This window comes from Phaethon aethereus (genome assembly GCF_964289735.1).
Source record: "Phaethon aethereus genome assembly, chromosome: 25".
Classification (NCBI taxonomy): Eukaryota; Metazoa; Chordata; class Aves; order Phaethontiformes; family Phaethontidae; genus Phaethon; species Phaethon aethereus.
This window is the reverse complement of record NC_138601.1, coordinates 6,732,443-6,746,427: the sequence shown is the minus strand read 5'-3', so window position 1 is coordinate 6,746,427 and position 13,985 is coordinate 6,732,443. Positions and strand designations below refer to the sequence as shown.

The following is a 13,985-nucleotide window of genomic DNA, read 5'->3' as shown; positions in this document are numbered from 1 at the left end:
GTGGGTGCCAGGCGCGGGTGCCAGCGCCAGTCCTGCCGCTGCGGACCAGGAGCACCGCTAACGGGGCTTGAGCGGGAGCTCGGTGCGAGCGCCGCTGCCGTGTTCGCTGAGGGGCTCGGGCCCGCACTTTGCAAAAGCGCGGTGCCTGCGGGCAGGGCCGGGGAGCCGCTTTGCCCGCAGCACCCGCCGGCGGGACGCTGGGGTCCTGGCTCTGCCCACACCCGGGGACACCTGTCCCGGCTGGAGGCAAATGCTTTCGCAGCTCCTCCTGCTGCCTGTGCCAAGGGACGCGGGGCGGGGGTCCCTGGGGGGCCACGAGCTTGGCACCCCATGCCATCGCCTTTGCCCTCCTTGCTCTTAGGGGGGGCGGCAGGGGCGCGTGTGGCGTGCACGGGGCTCGGCTGCACGTGCTCCCCTTCCCCGGGGGCCGGAGCCCATCGCGCAGCCGCTGCCTCCCCCATCCCCACCGGCCCGGTGGCCGTGGTGGCCGGCCCACGGCCACTGCCACGCGGCCTTTCCCGTTCCTGGCCACCGCTAGTGGCCACTGCCGCCGTTGGCTGCCAGGAGCATCCGCGCAGCCAGACAGTCCTCGCAGCAAGATGGCTGCTCCCATGCTCCCGTGAGCGCGGGGCGGCAGCCGCAGGCTTTGTTCCCGCAGCCGCTGCGCTCCAGCGGGGCGCTCGCCCCACGCGCTGAGCGGGGCTGCCGGGGCGCGGGGAGCGCGGCTGCTCCCTGCCTCCCGGCGAGCTGCCTTTTTTTTTTTTTTTTTTTGGCGTTGTTTGGCTGGGTTTGGTTTTTTTAATCAGATTTTTTTTTTTCCCTATTTAAAAGCCAAAATCTGGGAAGTTTGCAAGTCCCCTCACCCCAAATCTTATGGCAGCCTTTAAATGGTACGTATGTAGGGGGAGGGTGGGCGTGCGGGTCGGGCTCGCAGGGCTGGGTGCCGGGGTCGCGCGCCGCTCTGCTCGCCCTCACCCAGGCGGGCGTTAGGTGAGCGGCAGCCAGGGCTGATGCCGGGTACAAGGGTCAGAGCAGCAGCTCATCCTCTTGCAAGTAAATCTCGATCCTGCACAAACTTGCCCACGGACAGTGCTCCTGCCCTGGCTGGGGGGAGCGGCAGGCTGGTGGGGGTACCACAGTGTCACCCCCGCTCCCGAGCCACCTCCTCTCCCTGCACGCTGCCGCTCCCCGAGGGAACGCAGTGCTGCTTTTCCCGGTGGCCAGCAGCGGCCGGGGAGCGACGCGCACGGCGGCAGTGATGGGGCCCGGGGCTGGTGCCGGTGCGCGGCGGGCGCTGTGGGAAGCGGTGCCGCGGCGCTCTGCCCCATTCCCAAGCTCCCCCGGCCCCATGCACCCCAGACACTAATTGTTGCTTTTTTTTTTTTTCCTTTCCAAGGTAGCAGTTTTTGCTGGAGTGAGTGCCGGGGGCTGTGCGTAGGTGGGGACGGGTTTGGGAGCGAGTGGGGCCGGTGACAGGGAGGGAGTGGAGGAAGCTGCCCCCCCGGGGCTGCGCGCTGTCCCGGTTGCAGCCGGGGCACGCTGAGCTCGACGCCTGCCCGGTGCGGGGATCGGGGCGCTGGCTCCCGGGCGGGCTGGGCACGTGAGCCATCAGCAAGGCTGTCAAAGACGGCAAAGCTGTCCCTGCTGCGTGGGCACCTCCTCCCGCCTCGGGGGCGAGCCCCGAGCCTCGCCGGGCACGGCGGGGGCACCAGCGCAATCCCAGCCCTGGCAGAGCCTGCATCCCCAGGGAGCGTCTGATGGATGCTGGCAACTGCAGAGGAAACATTCGCCGAGATGGGTCCAGGCTTTGACTCTCACGTGGCCAGATCGTCGCAGTTTCCTCATTACCGTGCTTCTGAGGAGATGCTGGTCCGGCACTCGGCGGCTGCGCCGCAGCTCTTGGACCGGCCAGAGGAAGCGGCTGCAGCTTTGCTGGGACCCCCCGGCTGTGGGAATCGTTCCTGGGTGCTCTCGGCTGCACTGTGCCGAGGTGTGGGGCCAGGCAGGAGACCCGGCTCTGGGGAGCAAACCAAACCACGTTAAACAGGCTGAGCGCGAGATGCAGAGGGAATCCGCGCACCCGTTGCAAGCCTTGAAAGTTTCGTGCTCCCTGCAGGCAGGAAGAAAACTCCCAGCAGGGCCGTGTCCTGAGGTGTCTCTGCTTCCTTGGAAGCATTTGATGCTGACTGGTTAGAGCTGAGTTTTGGACTAGCAAAGCCCATCTCTGACCTGGGCCGGCGGCTCTGGTCCTTCTGTCCCCATCCCCCTGCCCTTGCAGGTCTGGCTCGCGGCTCCCGGATTGCTGGAGGAGCACAGGGCGAGAGCTCCGGGGCTGGAAGCAGAAGGGGAACGCTCTGAAGATGCACACGTGCCTGGTGAACTGGGGCAGGGCTGCTCGGTGAGCCGGCACCGTGACGCACCTGGACGGCAGCAGTGGGGAACGCGGGCTCCGAGGGTCCGCGCTGTGCCGAGGCTGCGCACCGCGCTGGCCCCGCCGCGCCCGCCTCTGCAGGGCGAGGTGCCTGGGGTGCCTGTCAGCACGCGGGCTGCGGCCCCGCCTGGAGATGCTGGTGCTGCCTGCTCCTCTGCCGGCTCCTGCCTGGGGGCTGGCGTCTTCTCTCTGGACAGAGAGAGGGTTTCCTGGCCTCCAGTGCCTTTTTGCCAGGTTTCCATGATGGAGGAGCAAAGCGGGAGCGCTGCTCCCGTCCGGTGCGGCAGGAGGCTTTGCTACATCCACCCTCCATCAGGAGGAGTTTGGTGGGGAGGAGGAGGAGGGGGCTCCTGAAAAGCCAGGCGCAGCCAGAAGAAACTCCCAGAGCCGGGCGAAGGCTCAGGGCTTGGGGCTGGACCTGGAGGGACCAGCAAGGCGGCGAGTGAGGATGGGCAGCTGCTTCTGGGCACCCTGGGGAAGGCGCCGGGGCTGAGGACGGTCACCCCCCGCCTCCCGCCGTCGGTGAAGGACGCTGCGCAGCCCCGGGGAGGGTGGCCGGGCGAAGGGAGCCCCGCGGCTGCAGTGCCGGCTGGCTGTGGTGCTGGGCAGCTCCACCACCACCCAGCCAGCGTTGCCCAGGGCACCCTGAGGGGAAGCCCTGCTCCACGGGAGAGGATGTTCGCAGATCTGGGGGTCGGGGTATTGCTCGAACGCCTAAATCGTGAGGCTTCCCACTGCTTCCTGAGCGCTGAGGTAATGGCTCTGGTGCTTGGGGGTTTGTTCTTTAGAAAAACCCCAAGTTCCTCATGGGTTTCTCAGTAAGTCACAAGGGCTGACAGCATTCCCTGGCTTGCGCTGCTGCTGGACGTCTGTTCCTTTACCTTTCCCGCTGCGATTTGTTTCCTGCCCTTCCCCACCCTGCTCTTGGTTCCTCCTCCTCCTCCTCCTCCTCCTGCTGCCTTTATCAAGGCTCAGTTTGGTTTTTCAATCCAGTTCGTGGAAGAATGTGAGGATCGGACTGAGTGGGGCTTAAGTACAGGGAGGGAGTTAAGTGGCTGCTTAAATACTTCAGCTGCCTGCTTTAAATACGTGTGTAAGCGCCTTGCAGCCTCAGGCTCCAGTGGATGTTCGGGCGCCCTGGCTGGAGCGGTCCCACGCATCAGCCGCCCCGGGGCGGGATGCTGGGCTGGGCGCTGGCTGCAGAGCGCGGCGCCGCTGCCGCGGGACGCAGCGTGGCTTTGGCTATTTCCCGGGGTGGAGACAAGCGAGGGAGGAGTGAAAACGTACACGTGTGCACACAAGCCCGTGTTTCTGAGCTGGCCTCCAAGTCATCCTCGTTCAGCTCTGGGTCTCTGGCGCTCACCGGCAGCAGCAGGTGCTGCTCCTCGTGGGGCTGGACGCTCATTTCAGCAGCCGCAGCAGGGAGGTCTGGTCCGGTGGGAAGCGTCTTTGGGTGTGTCGCGATTACGAGGACTCTGTGTGTGTGCCAGCCCCACCGCTGACACCGAGAGCTGCCAGTGACACCAGCGAGGCGCTTGGCGGGATCCCTGCGCGATGCCGGGGCTGTCACGCAGCCCTGCCTGCCCCGGGCGCTGTCGCCGCCGCTGTGCCACCGCAGCTCGTCGTTAGCGGCCAAGGCTAAACGACGCGCGCAGGCTGAGGAGTGCAGGGCCCTAATCCCTTTCCCTTGTGTCTCTTTCGTCTCCAGTCGGACCAGGAGAGTTGTAATAGACCTTCTTACTAAATTAAATGTAGAGGCTGCTCCTCCAAGGCACGTTTCAGTTCAACTGTAGTGTTTGATTTCCCAGCCAAAGCAATATGGTGCCTCCAGGGAAAAAGCCAGCTGGGGAAACTTCCAATTCCAATAAAAAGTGTAAGCGCTATTTCAATGAGCACTGGAAGGAAGAATTTACCTGGCTGGAGTTTGACTATGAGAGGAAACTCATGTTTTGCATAGAGTGTCGGCAGGCGCTGGTGAAGAACAAGCACGGTAAAGCGGAGAACGCCTTTACCGTGGGCACGGACAACTTCCAGCGCCATGCCCTGCTGCGGCACGTCACCTCCGGCGCGCACCGCCAGGCGCTGGCGGTGAACCGGGAGCAGCTGGCTTTCGAGACCCGTGTCCACGGCCACCCAGAGCTGCACTCGGTCATCAAGGTGGAGGTGAACCCGGCGAAGGTGGCCATCCTCACCACCGTCTACTGGATGGCGAAGGAGGAGATCCCGGACGAGAAGTGCTCCTCCCTGCTCGACTTCCAGAAGTTCAACCTGTGCCAGGCGCTGCTGGCCTCCGAGCACAGCGAGTACTACCACCCCAGCAGCATCAGGGAGATGCAGGTGCGTATGCCGGGCTGGGGGCTCTGCGCTGCGTCTGACGGCCGCTTCGGGGCCGGACGGTGCCGCACGGCCGCCTGCCTGCGAGGCTGCCTGCACCAGCCGCGTTCAGCAAGGCGGGTCGGCTGCCTGCGCTGACCGGCTGCAGCGGGGAGCTCCGCGCTTCCCAGCGCCGCGTCGAGCGTCGCCAGCGCCCGCTGGGCTTTTCTGTGGGTGCTGCCTGTGCGAGCAGGAGCCTTAAGCACGAGCTCCCGTCCCGCGGGCCCCGGGGAAACATGGCGGGGCAAGTGTGTGCGCTGCCTCACCAGGGCCGGAGTTGTCTTTGCAGCGAGGGTGGCTGGATCCTCCCGGCAGCGTGAGCCCGGGAGGGCCGGAGCTGGGTGCTGCGGCGGCAGGCAGGCAGGCAGGCAGGCAGGAGGCCTGGCAGGGAGCTGGTGACCCGCCAGCAGAGCAGGGGCTGGGGCCGTTGGCTGCTCGGGAGCACTGGCAGCTTCTGCGCCAGCGTTTGCCGATGGGCAGACCTCCGTCCCCGTCCTTGGACAGGTGAACGTGCCCCGTGGCACCAGGGCACGTCCGCGATGTGCTTGGGACCACCAGCCTGGTCCACAAAAGCAGGCTGCCCCACAGTGGGCTCTAGTCCCGCGGGGGAGCCGGCGGAGCCAGCGGATGCTCCTGTTCTCCAGGAGTTTCAGTGGAGGCTGGAAGCTCCTCCGCGTTAAGCGTCAGCGTGGCACTTTCTTGGTGTCATTCCCTGATTTGGCAAACCAGGAGCAGGCGATAGGCTCCATCGAAGGAGCCTTGGGCTCATGGTCACGCGTGTGATTCTAGACACGCGGGGAGACCAGGAGCATCCGCTCCTGTCTGAGCCTGCCGGGCTGCTTGAAGGATAAAAGCTCAGGAGTTTAATTAGCACACGAGCACTGTGGGTTTTTCCTCTTTTGCCCTAAACTGAGTGATCAGAGAGATCAAGTAGCCAGAGACTTTGGAAAGGATTTTTTTAATTTTACAAACGCTTCATGCCTGTTAAAATCAAATTAAATTTTTAGTGGGTCTTGGCCGTTTGCCAGGCTTTTTAGATCTCTAAAGAGCCTTATTTTCCTGCAGATAGACTAAATCCACTAATTAGATTTCTCAGCCTGAAGTGCTACTTACAGTGTTCACACACACCGAGGAACTTTTCCCTTCAAGCTGGGGTGTTTGCCTGAAATGGGGGAAACTGAGTAAAGAAGGAAGAGATGCCGCAGGGTTTTGCTGCTGCTCCTGCCCGCGCTGGGCTTGCGAAGCACGAGTGTAATTGCTGAAGTCTGAACCCAGGCAGCGGTTGTCGGCCTCTCGCCTCGCTCCCGGCACAGGCAGGGTCTCGGGAAGCCGGGTGACGGCTCGGTGCTGCCCTGGCGGTGTTTGGTCCCGCTGAAGCTGTGGGGCTCCAACCCCTGGCTCAGGGCAGGGACCCCCAAGCTCTCTGCAGCTTCACTCGGCGCTTGGGCTGCAGGAGGAGACGCTGTATTTAGGGTAAAAGAAATCAGCTTGTGTAGGTACTCATATATCCAGCTTGCTTAAGGGCTTTTCTGCGACTTGGGACCTTGCGCCGCTTTTGGGAGATCCGAGGGCGGGAGCCTTGCGGCTCGCTCTGCGCCGGGTGCTGTGCATCTCCCTCGTGCTTCTGAAGTTCATTTGTGTTTCTCTTTCCCCCCCCGCCCGCCCCGTGCACCTCCTTTAACTGGCTCAGGCGGCGATCGCCAAAGTCCTGCACAACGAGGACAGGCACAGGATAAAAGCTTCGCCGTTTGTTGGGCTGGTGGTGGACGAGACGGTGGACGTCCTGGAGCACCGCAGCCTCGCCATGTTCACCACCACCGTCTCCCCCTGCAACGGGCAGACCTCCGCCACCTTCCTGGGGAGCTTCGAGCTGCCCGCCGGGGAGGCCGCCACGGTGGCGGGCAAGGTGGGCGAGGTGCTGCGCTCCTTCGGCATCCCCACCATGAAGATCACCTGGCTCAGTGCCGACAGCGCCTCGCTGGTGGCCGAGAGGCTGAGTGGGGTGGGGACCGCGCTGACCGCCCTCTGCCCGCTCCTCACAGAGATGCACTGCCTGTCCCACGGAAGCTCCCTGCTGCCGGCTGAGAGCATCGTCAGCATCGAATACCTCCGGAAATATGAGACCACGGTGGATGCTGTGTACAGGCTCTACTCCAACTTCAGGGGAGAAAGCAATGGCCTGCAGGAGCTGCGGAGCGTCCTGGACCTCTGCGAGATCGACCTTGGGAGCCCCAAAACCATCCACTGGACTTCTATTTTCCCAGCCGTGGAAGCCATCGATTCCTCATGGCCCACGCTGGTGCTGCTGCTGGAGAGTGAGGCGGAGCGGTCACCTGTGGCCCATGGCCTCTGTGAAGAGCTCAAGAAGTTCCAGTTTGTGGCCTTCACCAAGATCCTCCTGGATGTCCTCCCCATCTTCCAGAAACTCAGCCGCTTCTTCCAGATTGAGGACTTTGACCTCTCCATCCTGAAGCCCATCGTCTCTGCCACAGCCACCACCCTGCAGGCCCAGAAGAGTGCCAGTGGCCAGAACCTCCAGGAGTTCCTCCATGAGATGAATGAGCACCCACAGGATGGCCGGGAGGGCGAGAGCCGCCTCTGCTACAAGGGTGTCGAGCTGGCCAACTGCTCCAAGGTGCACCTGAAGCACTTTGAGCGCCTGAAGGAGAGCTACCTGGAGAGTGTGCAGGGCAACCTGCTGGACAGGTTCCCCAGCAGCGTCCTGGAGGCCATCAGCTCCTTCTCAGCCATCTTCAACCCCAAGTGCTACCCCCAGTCTTTGGAGGACATTGGCAGCTATGGGGTCAGCGAGCTGAATTTCCTCCTGCAGGCTTACTCCCGGGTGGTGGTGAGCGAGAGGGCTCTCAGTGATTTCCCCCTCTTCAAGCGCATCGTCTTCAGCCTCAGCCAGCTCTCCTTCAAGGACCTTTGTGTCAAGCTGGTCTACAGCAACTCCGAGATGCATGAGCTTTTCCCGGACTTCGCCGTCCTCGCGGCCATTGCCCTGGCCTTGCCACTGGGCTCGGCCCTTGCTGAGAAGATCAGCCGGGGCCGGGAGCTGCTGAAGCGTGGCCGGTCGCGCCACGCGAAGGACGAGGGACTCTCCAACCTCATGAAGATCGCCATTGATGGTCCAGCCATCAATGAGTTTGACTTTGCCTTGGCCATCGAGTACTATGAGAGCATGAGGGAGTCCGGCTTCATCGTGGCGCAGGTGAAGTGAGCGGCGGCTGGCAAAGGCAGAGCCCTGCGGGCAGGGAGCCAGGTCCCGTGGGTAGCCCCGAGTGCCAGCTCGCTGCCGCCTTTCCCCATTGCTGGTCACCGCGAGGGCCGGGCGGCCGCCGGTGGACGGTGACCTGCTCTGTGCTGGGAAGAGGAGACGGGATCCTTCACAAAGCCGTGCTGGTCCCACGACCACCCCTCCCTCCTCCCCCAAACAGCCGTCTGAACTGGCCAGAATTTAACATCTTGGGGCCACCTGAAATCCCGAACTGCCATGAGGTTTTTTTCGAGGGTTCGTTACTATTTTGTTTTAGGGAGATGAAAGCGAATCTCTTGAACTGGAATGTCACATCGCCTTTGCACAGTGATGCCCAGCAGCTTTTACTTATACTCTGCAAAAATACTTGATTTTTGTTGTTTTGGAGCCTCGAGAATGAATGCAGAAAAGGCAACGCATCCTTCTAGCTCCGTGGCAAACCCCGAAATGCCTGGCAGTGGCTTGTTGGTAATCCTTGCGCACAGCACAAAATATTTTTAGCAGTGGCATCAAGTAATCATCATTTCAAGAGCAAGAGATTTAGAGAATGATAATGTAATCACCGAGGAAATAGTAACTTATCAATGCATCATTGTGTATATATGTGTATGTGTATATATATAAAAATATATATATAAAAATATATATTGAAAAGGTCTATCTTAGTTTTCCTAGTGTTTAAAGTACAAAACTATCTAAAAGGACTTTTTTTGCAATGACAGAATAAATTATAAGCAGGGGTTCAAAAGTAATAAATAGCGAATTCCTGGTCATTCCTTCCGCGCCATTTCAAAATGGCGTCACGTACTCGCGTTGCCTTTGCGCTGGGCTCTCTGCAGCCTTGCAGCCAACGGAAGAGTCTTTGGCATCTACTTTTGGGACAAACCTGAGTTCTTTAGCATGTATTTTCCCCTTTAAACACTTCCTTTTTCCCAAAGCGCGCGAGGCTGTCGAGAGCCCGCGGGGGCCGGGGCCGGGGCTGCTCTGCCGCCGGGGTCCGGCTGTGCCAGCGCGGTGGCCGAGCGGGGCAGTGGTGCCGCACGGCGCGGCCGGGCCTTACGGGGCTTTCTGGTTTTAACTCGGAGGGATGTTTTCTTCAGCTCTGTCGGGGGGGGTGCGGAGACCCTTCTGGCTGATTTTAGGCTGCAGTGGAGCCAGCGGAGCACCCCGAAGCATCGCGTCGGTTTAATCCCGAGCGCCGGCTCCTGCCGTGGGATCCGGCTTTGCTCCTTCCCGGGGTAAGTTCGTGGTGTCCCGCAGACACGGGGTCCTGGGCTTGGCCCCAGCGTCCATAACGCTGACGGTCACCGTCGGTCCCCTGCGGTTGCCTCTGGCTGGGACTTGTGCCGCAACAGCATGGAGAGGCCGAGGGGGGGCTCGGGCTCGCCGCTCCCCCTCCTCCCTGCCCCTGGCAGATGGACCTTCCTCTGCGCCGGCCCGGGCTTGCGGAGCCCCTCCGGCTCTGGAGAGCGGCCTGGACGGCCGGAGGGGTCGCGCGGCCCCGGGAGCGGAACTCGGCCAGCACGGCTGCCTCTCTGCCGGGGTCCCCCCGTTGCTCTGAGGGGCGGTTTGCCGTCGCTCCGGCCCAGCGGGTACCGTGCCCCCGACGTCCGTGTCGGATGCGTGGATGGGGCGTTCGGGGGTGCCTGGCGGTGCCTCGCAGGCTCCCGTGGGCACGCTGCGCCCCGTGCCTGCAGCGGAGGCGGGGGAAGCCGGGCTCCCTGCCCTCGGGGCTGGCGGCCGGTGACCGCTGATGGCCCGGGGTCCGTGTCCTTCCGGCTGATCCGTAAGGGGGGACGCTGGTTCGATGGCGAGCGCCCGTGGGCGAAGGCCGCTCGCTCACAAGCTGCTCCCGGTTTGGGTTTGCGGCTCTCGGCGCGCCCCTGTCCTGCGAGCTGGGCTCCGCTGCGGGCTGCCTTCGTCCGAGCCCGGCGCGGCCGCAGCTGCCAGAAGCTGGCAATGGGAGGATTGAGCAGGGCGGTGCTCGCGGCGTGCACGGTCCTCGCGGTCCCAGGCAGGCTGGGAACGGGCGTCGGCGCCAGGGCGTGTTGCACAGAGCTGTGCAGCCCGCGGGGCGCGGGGCTCGGTCCTTCCTTTGCCTTGGGCTCTGCGGGAGCAGGGCGGGACGGAGGGGCTGCGCTCGGCCGAGGCTGGTCCTGCTGCGGGGACCGCTGGGGCCCGGAGCAAACCCCCTGCGCCAGCGCAGCCGCGGCATCGCTGTCTCCAGGGCCAGCAGAGCTGCTGCGCTGTGGCCTAGGTCGGGTTTGCCGGGTCCGGTTGCTCTGGGAGTCCAACGCGGTGCAATCTGTTCATTGCTGGTCCAGACCCCGGGCGGTGCCGGGGCTGTTCTGGTGCTGCGGTCGTGGTCCAACTTTGTGACCGGGCGTCGCTCCTCTTCCGCCGGCAGCCTTTGGCATCGGGGAGCACGCACGTGATTCCCAGAGAGTCTCCTGGAAATAGCTGGAGTGAATTCAGCTCATGCTTTGGCCAGAGACAAAAGCTTTAAAGCCCTGGGTAAGGAATTTGAGACACCACCAAAATTTGCTGAGAACACCTACCGAACGGGAGGGAGCCAGACTGCTTCTGTGTGAATAAACAGCTCCCATCCCCATCTGTCCTGTGCAGACTCGGCGCCAGATGCTCCTGCGAGGCAGCCGGCGTCTGTGGAGATGGGTCCTTGGCAGATTCTCATGTCGGCATGAAAACCCACAGCGTTGTCCCTGCCGCTTCCAAAGGCGTTTCTTGGAGGTTCGCACGTACGTCGCGGTAGAGCACGGCAGCTGCTCTGATCTGCCTCGCGGTGGACCTGGGAGAGAACCCGCTGCAGACGTGCCTGGAGTCGCTGTGTGGAGCGAAGAGGTGGGGGGACAGGCTGGGGACAGCAGCCAGGCACAGTCCTGGGTGGGCTTGGTTAAACGGAGGACTAAAACGCGTCTTTAAATTTCAAGGGACCCCTCCGAGAGTCGTGTGCCTGCGGGGCGGGAGCTGGGCCGAGCTTCAGAGGGCTGGGAAGGGGCTGATGGCTCCGGGCTGAGCCCCAGGCAGAGGATGTGCAGCGGTGACGGTGACGCCGTGTGCTTGGCGTCTTTCGGTCAGGCCTGGACGCTCGGTTAAGAGCGGCCGTGCGCCCTCCCTGCGGGGCTGGCAGGGGCGACGGGACCCCCCAGGCTGCAGCAGGCGCTCGCGCCGGGAGCGCGCGGCTCCTGCGCTCCCCTCCTTGCACCAGCACCACGCTCCGCGGAGCCCCGAGCACGGCCCGCCCGGCAGGAGCCGCAGTGCCGGAGCAGCCGTGTTTGCTGTGGTGGTGGGGGCTCCTCTGCCAAAACGGGGGGAGAGACAAAGGCCGCGCTGTGGCAGAGGACGGCCCTGCTCCGGAGCTGCGGACGGAGCATCTGGGGATGCCATTCACCAGCAAAGCCCACCCTGCCCGTGGCCGTGCCCATCACCTTGGGTAAGGTCATGTCATTCTATACAGACCTGGGGGCCCTGCTGCTCCCCCCAAAGCAAATCCCCTTAATTGAGTGTCTAATTAATACCTAAAAATACAGCCCGCAGCTGCTGCCGGAATCTGCCCCGCAGCAAAGGTAAGGCAGAAGCCGCAGTGGTGCGGCCCCGTAACCTTGGGAAGGTGCCCCAAGAGCATCGTGTGGGCGCCCGGTGCCCCGGCGCGGTGCCGTGGCGTGCCGGGGCAGCTCGCTCCTCGCCGGGGAGCTCCGCGGGCGCCGGGGCTGCGGCTGCGCCGCTCGTCTGCCTTCTCCCCGCACGCGGTGCTTATGCTTTTGTGATCGTCTGAGGTTCAGGCAAAGCGAAGCTGACGGTGACTTTGTCCCTGTGCCGCGTGCCTGCCGTCCCCTTTCCCCTCTCTGGCCGAGGACAGCAAGCTGCGCCGGCTGCAGCTCGTCCTTCCGCAGCGAGCGCTGGCTGCCCTCCTGGTGCCGGCTGCAGGCGCGTGGCCGCTCCTTGCAGGGTGCCGGAACGACGATGATGCCGTTTGGGGCTTTTGCTGCGCGTGGGGATCTTGTCTGCGGGAGGGGTCCTGCCCCCTCCGCCGGGCGCCGTCTGGGTTGGGGTTTCTGGGCTCTCTCCTAACGGCCGCTTTGACCTTGGGCTGCGGACCCAGCCTGGGAATAGGTTTAATCCGCCGGTTTGGGCTCAGGTCTGTGCCGGAGCGGCTTGGTGTGTCGCAGCCTCGCTGTGTCGGTGGGCAGCAGCTGCTGTGGGTGCTGGCCGTCCCCGGGAGCCCCGGCCCCCCCAGCACCCCCGGGCCACGCGCCCGCCCGGCGCAGGAGCTGCTCCCGGGGGAGCAAACCCCTCGGCCGCGGGGCCAGGCGGCGGCAGCCGGTTTCGCCAGCGCGGCGGTGCGAGCTGAGCTGCAAACTCCCTTTATTCGGTTACTGCTGAGGGGGGCAGAGGCGTTCGCCTGCCCTTTGTTCCTCCCAGTGGTAAACGTAATATATATATATATATATATATATATTTAAGGCCAGCGCAGTCAGTGCAAAGCGTACTGACAAAGGCAAGTGGAAACACTTGCGATCCAGCCCAAATGCCTTTGCTGCAACTGCTGCTCTCCGCAGGGTCGCGGCTGTGCGTGCGGGCTGGGGGGTCCCTGGGGCAGCTCCCCGGGCGCCAGCGCTGCCGTCTCAGATGATTTGGTGCAGAAATACCGTTCCATGCCTCAGAAGGTTAATTATGCATCGTTCACCCATTTCTGCTTGCTTTTCCTCCCTCCCTCATTGCTGTTGCTGTAATTTTATTTATTTATTTTTAAACAGTTTCGCAGATTTCCCTTCTGGGCGACTCTGGAATTAACTCGATCAATGCACGCCTGATGAAGCAAAATGTAATTTTTCCCTGGAGTCAGGCCTGACTCGGGGACGGCTCCGGTGCTGCTGAATCGCCGCCCTTGTGCGCTCTCCCAGAAAGAGGTCGTTGCTGCCCGCAGGGCCCGCGCGGCTGAGCGCCCGCTGCTCAAATTCAGAAAATCTTTCAAACCTTGAATTTCAGATCCGTGTCTCGGCTCCTGCACCAGCCTGGTTTGTGCCAGCGGAGGGTCGGCTGCAGAGCAAAAAGCAAAGCGCTGCGGGAGAGCAGCACCAGCCCGCTGCTGGAGCGGGGTCCTCGTCCTGCACAGCCGGTGCCGGGGCGCGGGGGGCTGGAGGGGGGCGAGTGCCTCGGCACCGTCGCCAAGCGCCACCGGCCATTACGGCTCCCGGTCAGTGTTTCCGCTGCGGGAGCGGCTGAGCCCCTCGGCACTGGCCGCTCTCGCCCTCGCACGAGGGACGGCTGCTGTCTCGGCGCTGGGGCGGGCGGCGGGCTGGGGGTGATGCAGCACTGGGGCAGCCCGGCCCCACAACTGCCTTCGAGGGGGAAAAGGACCCTGAAATCAAAAAAACCCTGAACATTTGTCTCGTCCTTGTTCCGGGTGGAGGGACAGGGCGGCCGAGATGGGCTGAGGAGGGAGGAGGCGTGAAGCCGTGCGAGATGCGAACGGGCTTTTCTGGCTCGCGGTGTTTTGAAACCTTTTCTTATTTTACTTTGTTCGTTTGTTTATTTTAATTCCCCGCCTCCTCGCTCTCGGAGCTGGGCACGGGTGCAGGACCCCGGCTCTCTGCCAGCTGGAGGGTGCTTTGCTGGGGGGGGACGGACGAGTCTGTGGGGAGAGCGGCTGCCCTCGGGGTGCTGAGCGGGGCGAAGCGCTGGGGCGGGCAGCAGGCTGGAGACGGACCCCTCTGGTCTTCCCTCCTTCCCAGCGCTGTTTTCTTTTTAAACAAAAAATTATTAATAACTCCAGGCTATTTTTAAACCTCACGCTAGAGCTCGCGGTTAGTTTGCGGGGGACGATGCGAGGCAGGCGGTTCCACCCAAAATACCTGTGGAGGGGCAGAGCTGGGGCACCCACGTGGCTTGGATGGTTGCAGG

General features: G+C 63.1%; 2 protein-coding genes across 2 annotated transcripts in view; both read left to right on the top strand.

Moving 5' to 3' along the window:
• The window catches only part of ZNF385C (zinc finger protein 385C), a gene marked incomplete at its 3' end in the record, with an annotated part of 78,418 nt that overhangs the window by 52,179 nt on the left and 12,254 nt on the right, over positions 1–13,985 (top strand). The window lies entirely within an intron of this gene.
• Positions 4,250–8,027, top strand: LOC309413516 (uncharacterized protein C17orf113; the record flags this gene model as incomplete). Its single annotated transcript, XM_082010668.1, has 2 exons — positions 4,250–4,768; positions 6,495–8,027. 2 exons carry the CDS (start codon positions 4,250–4,252, stop codon positions 8,025–8,027), a joined length of 2,052 nt encoding a protein of 683 aa, XP_081866794.1.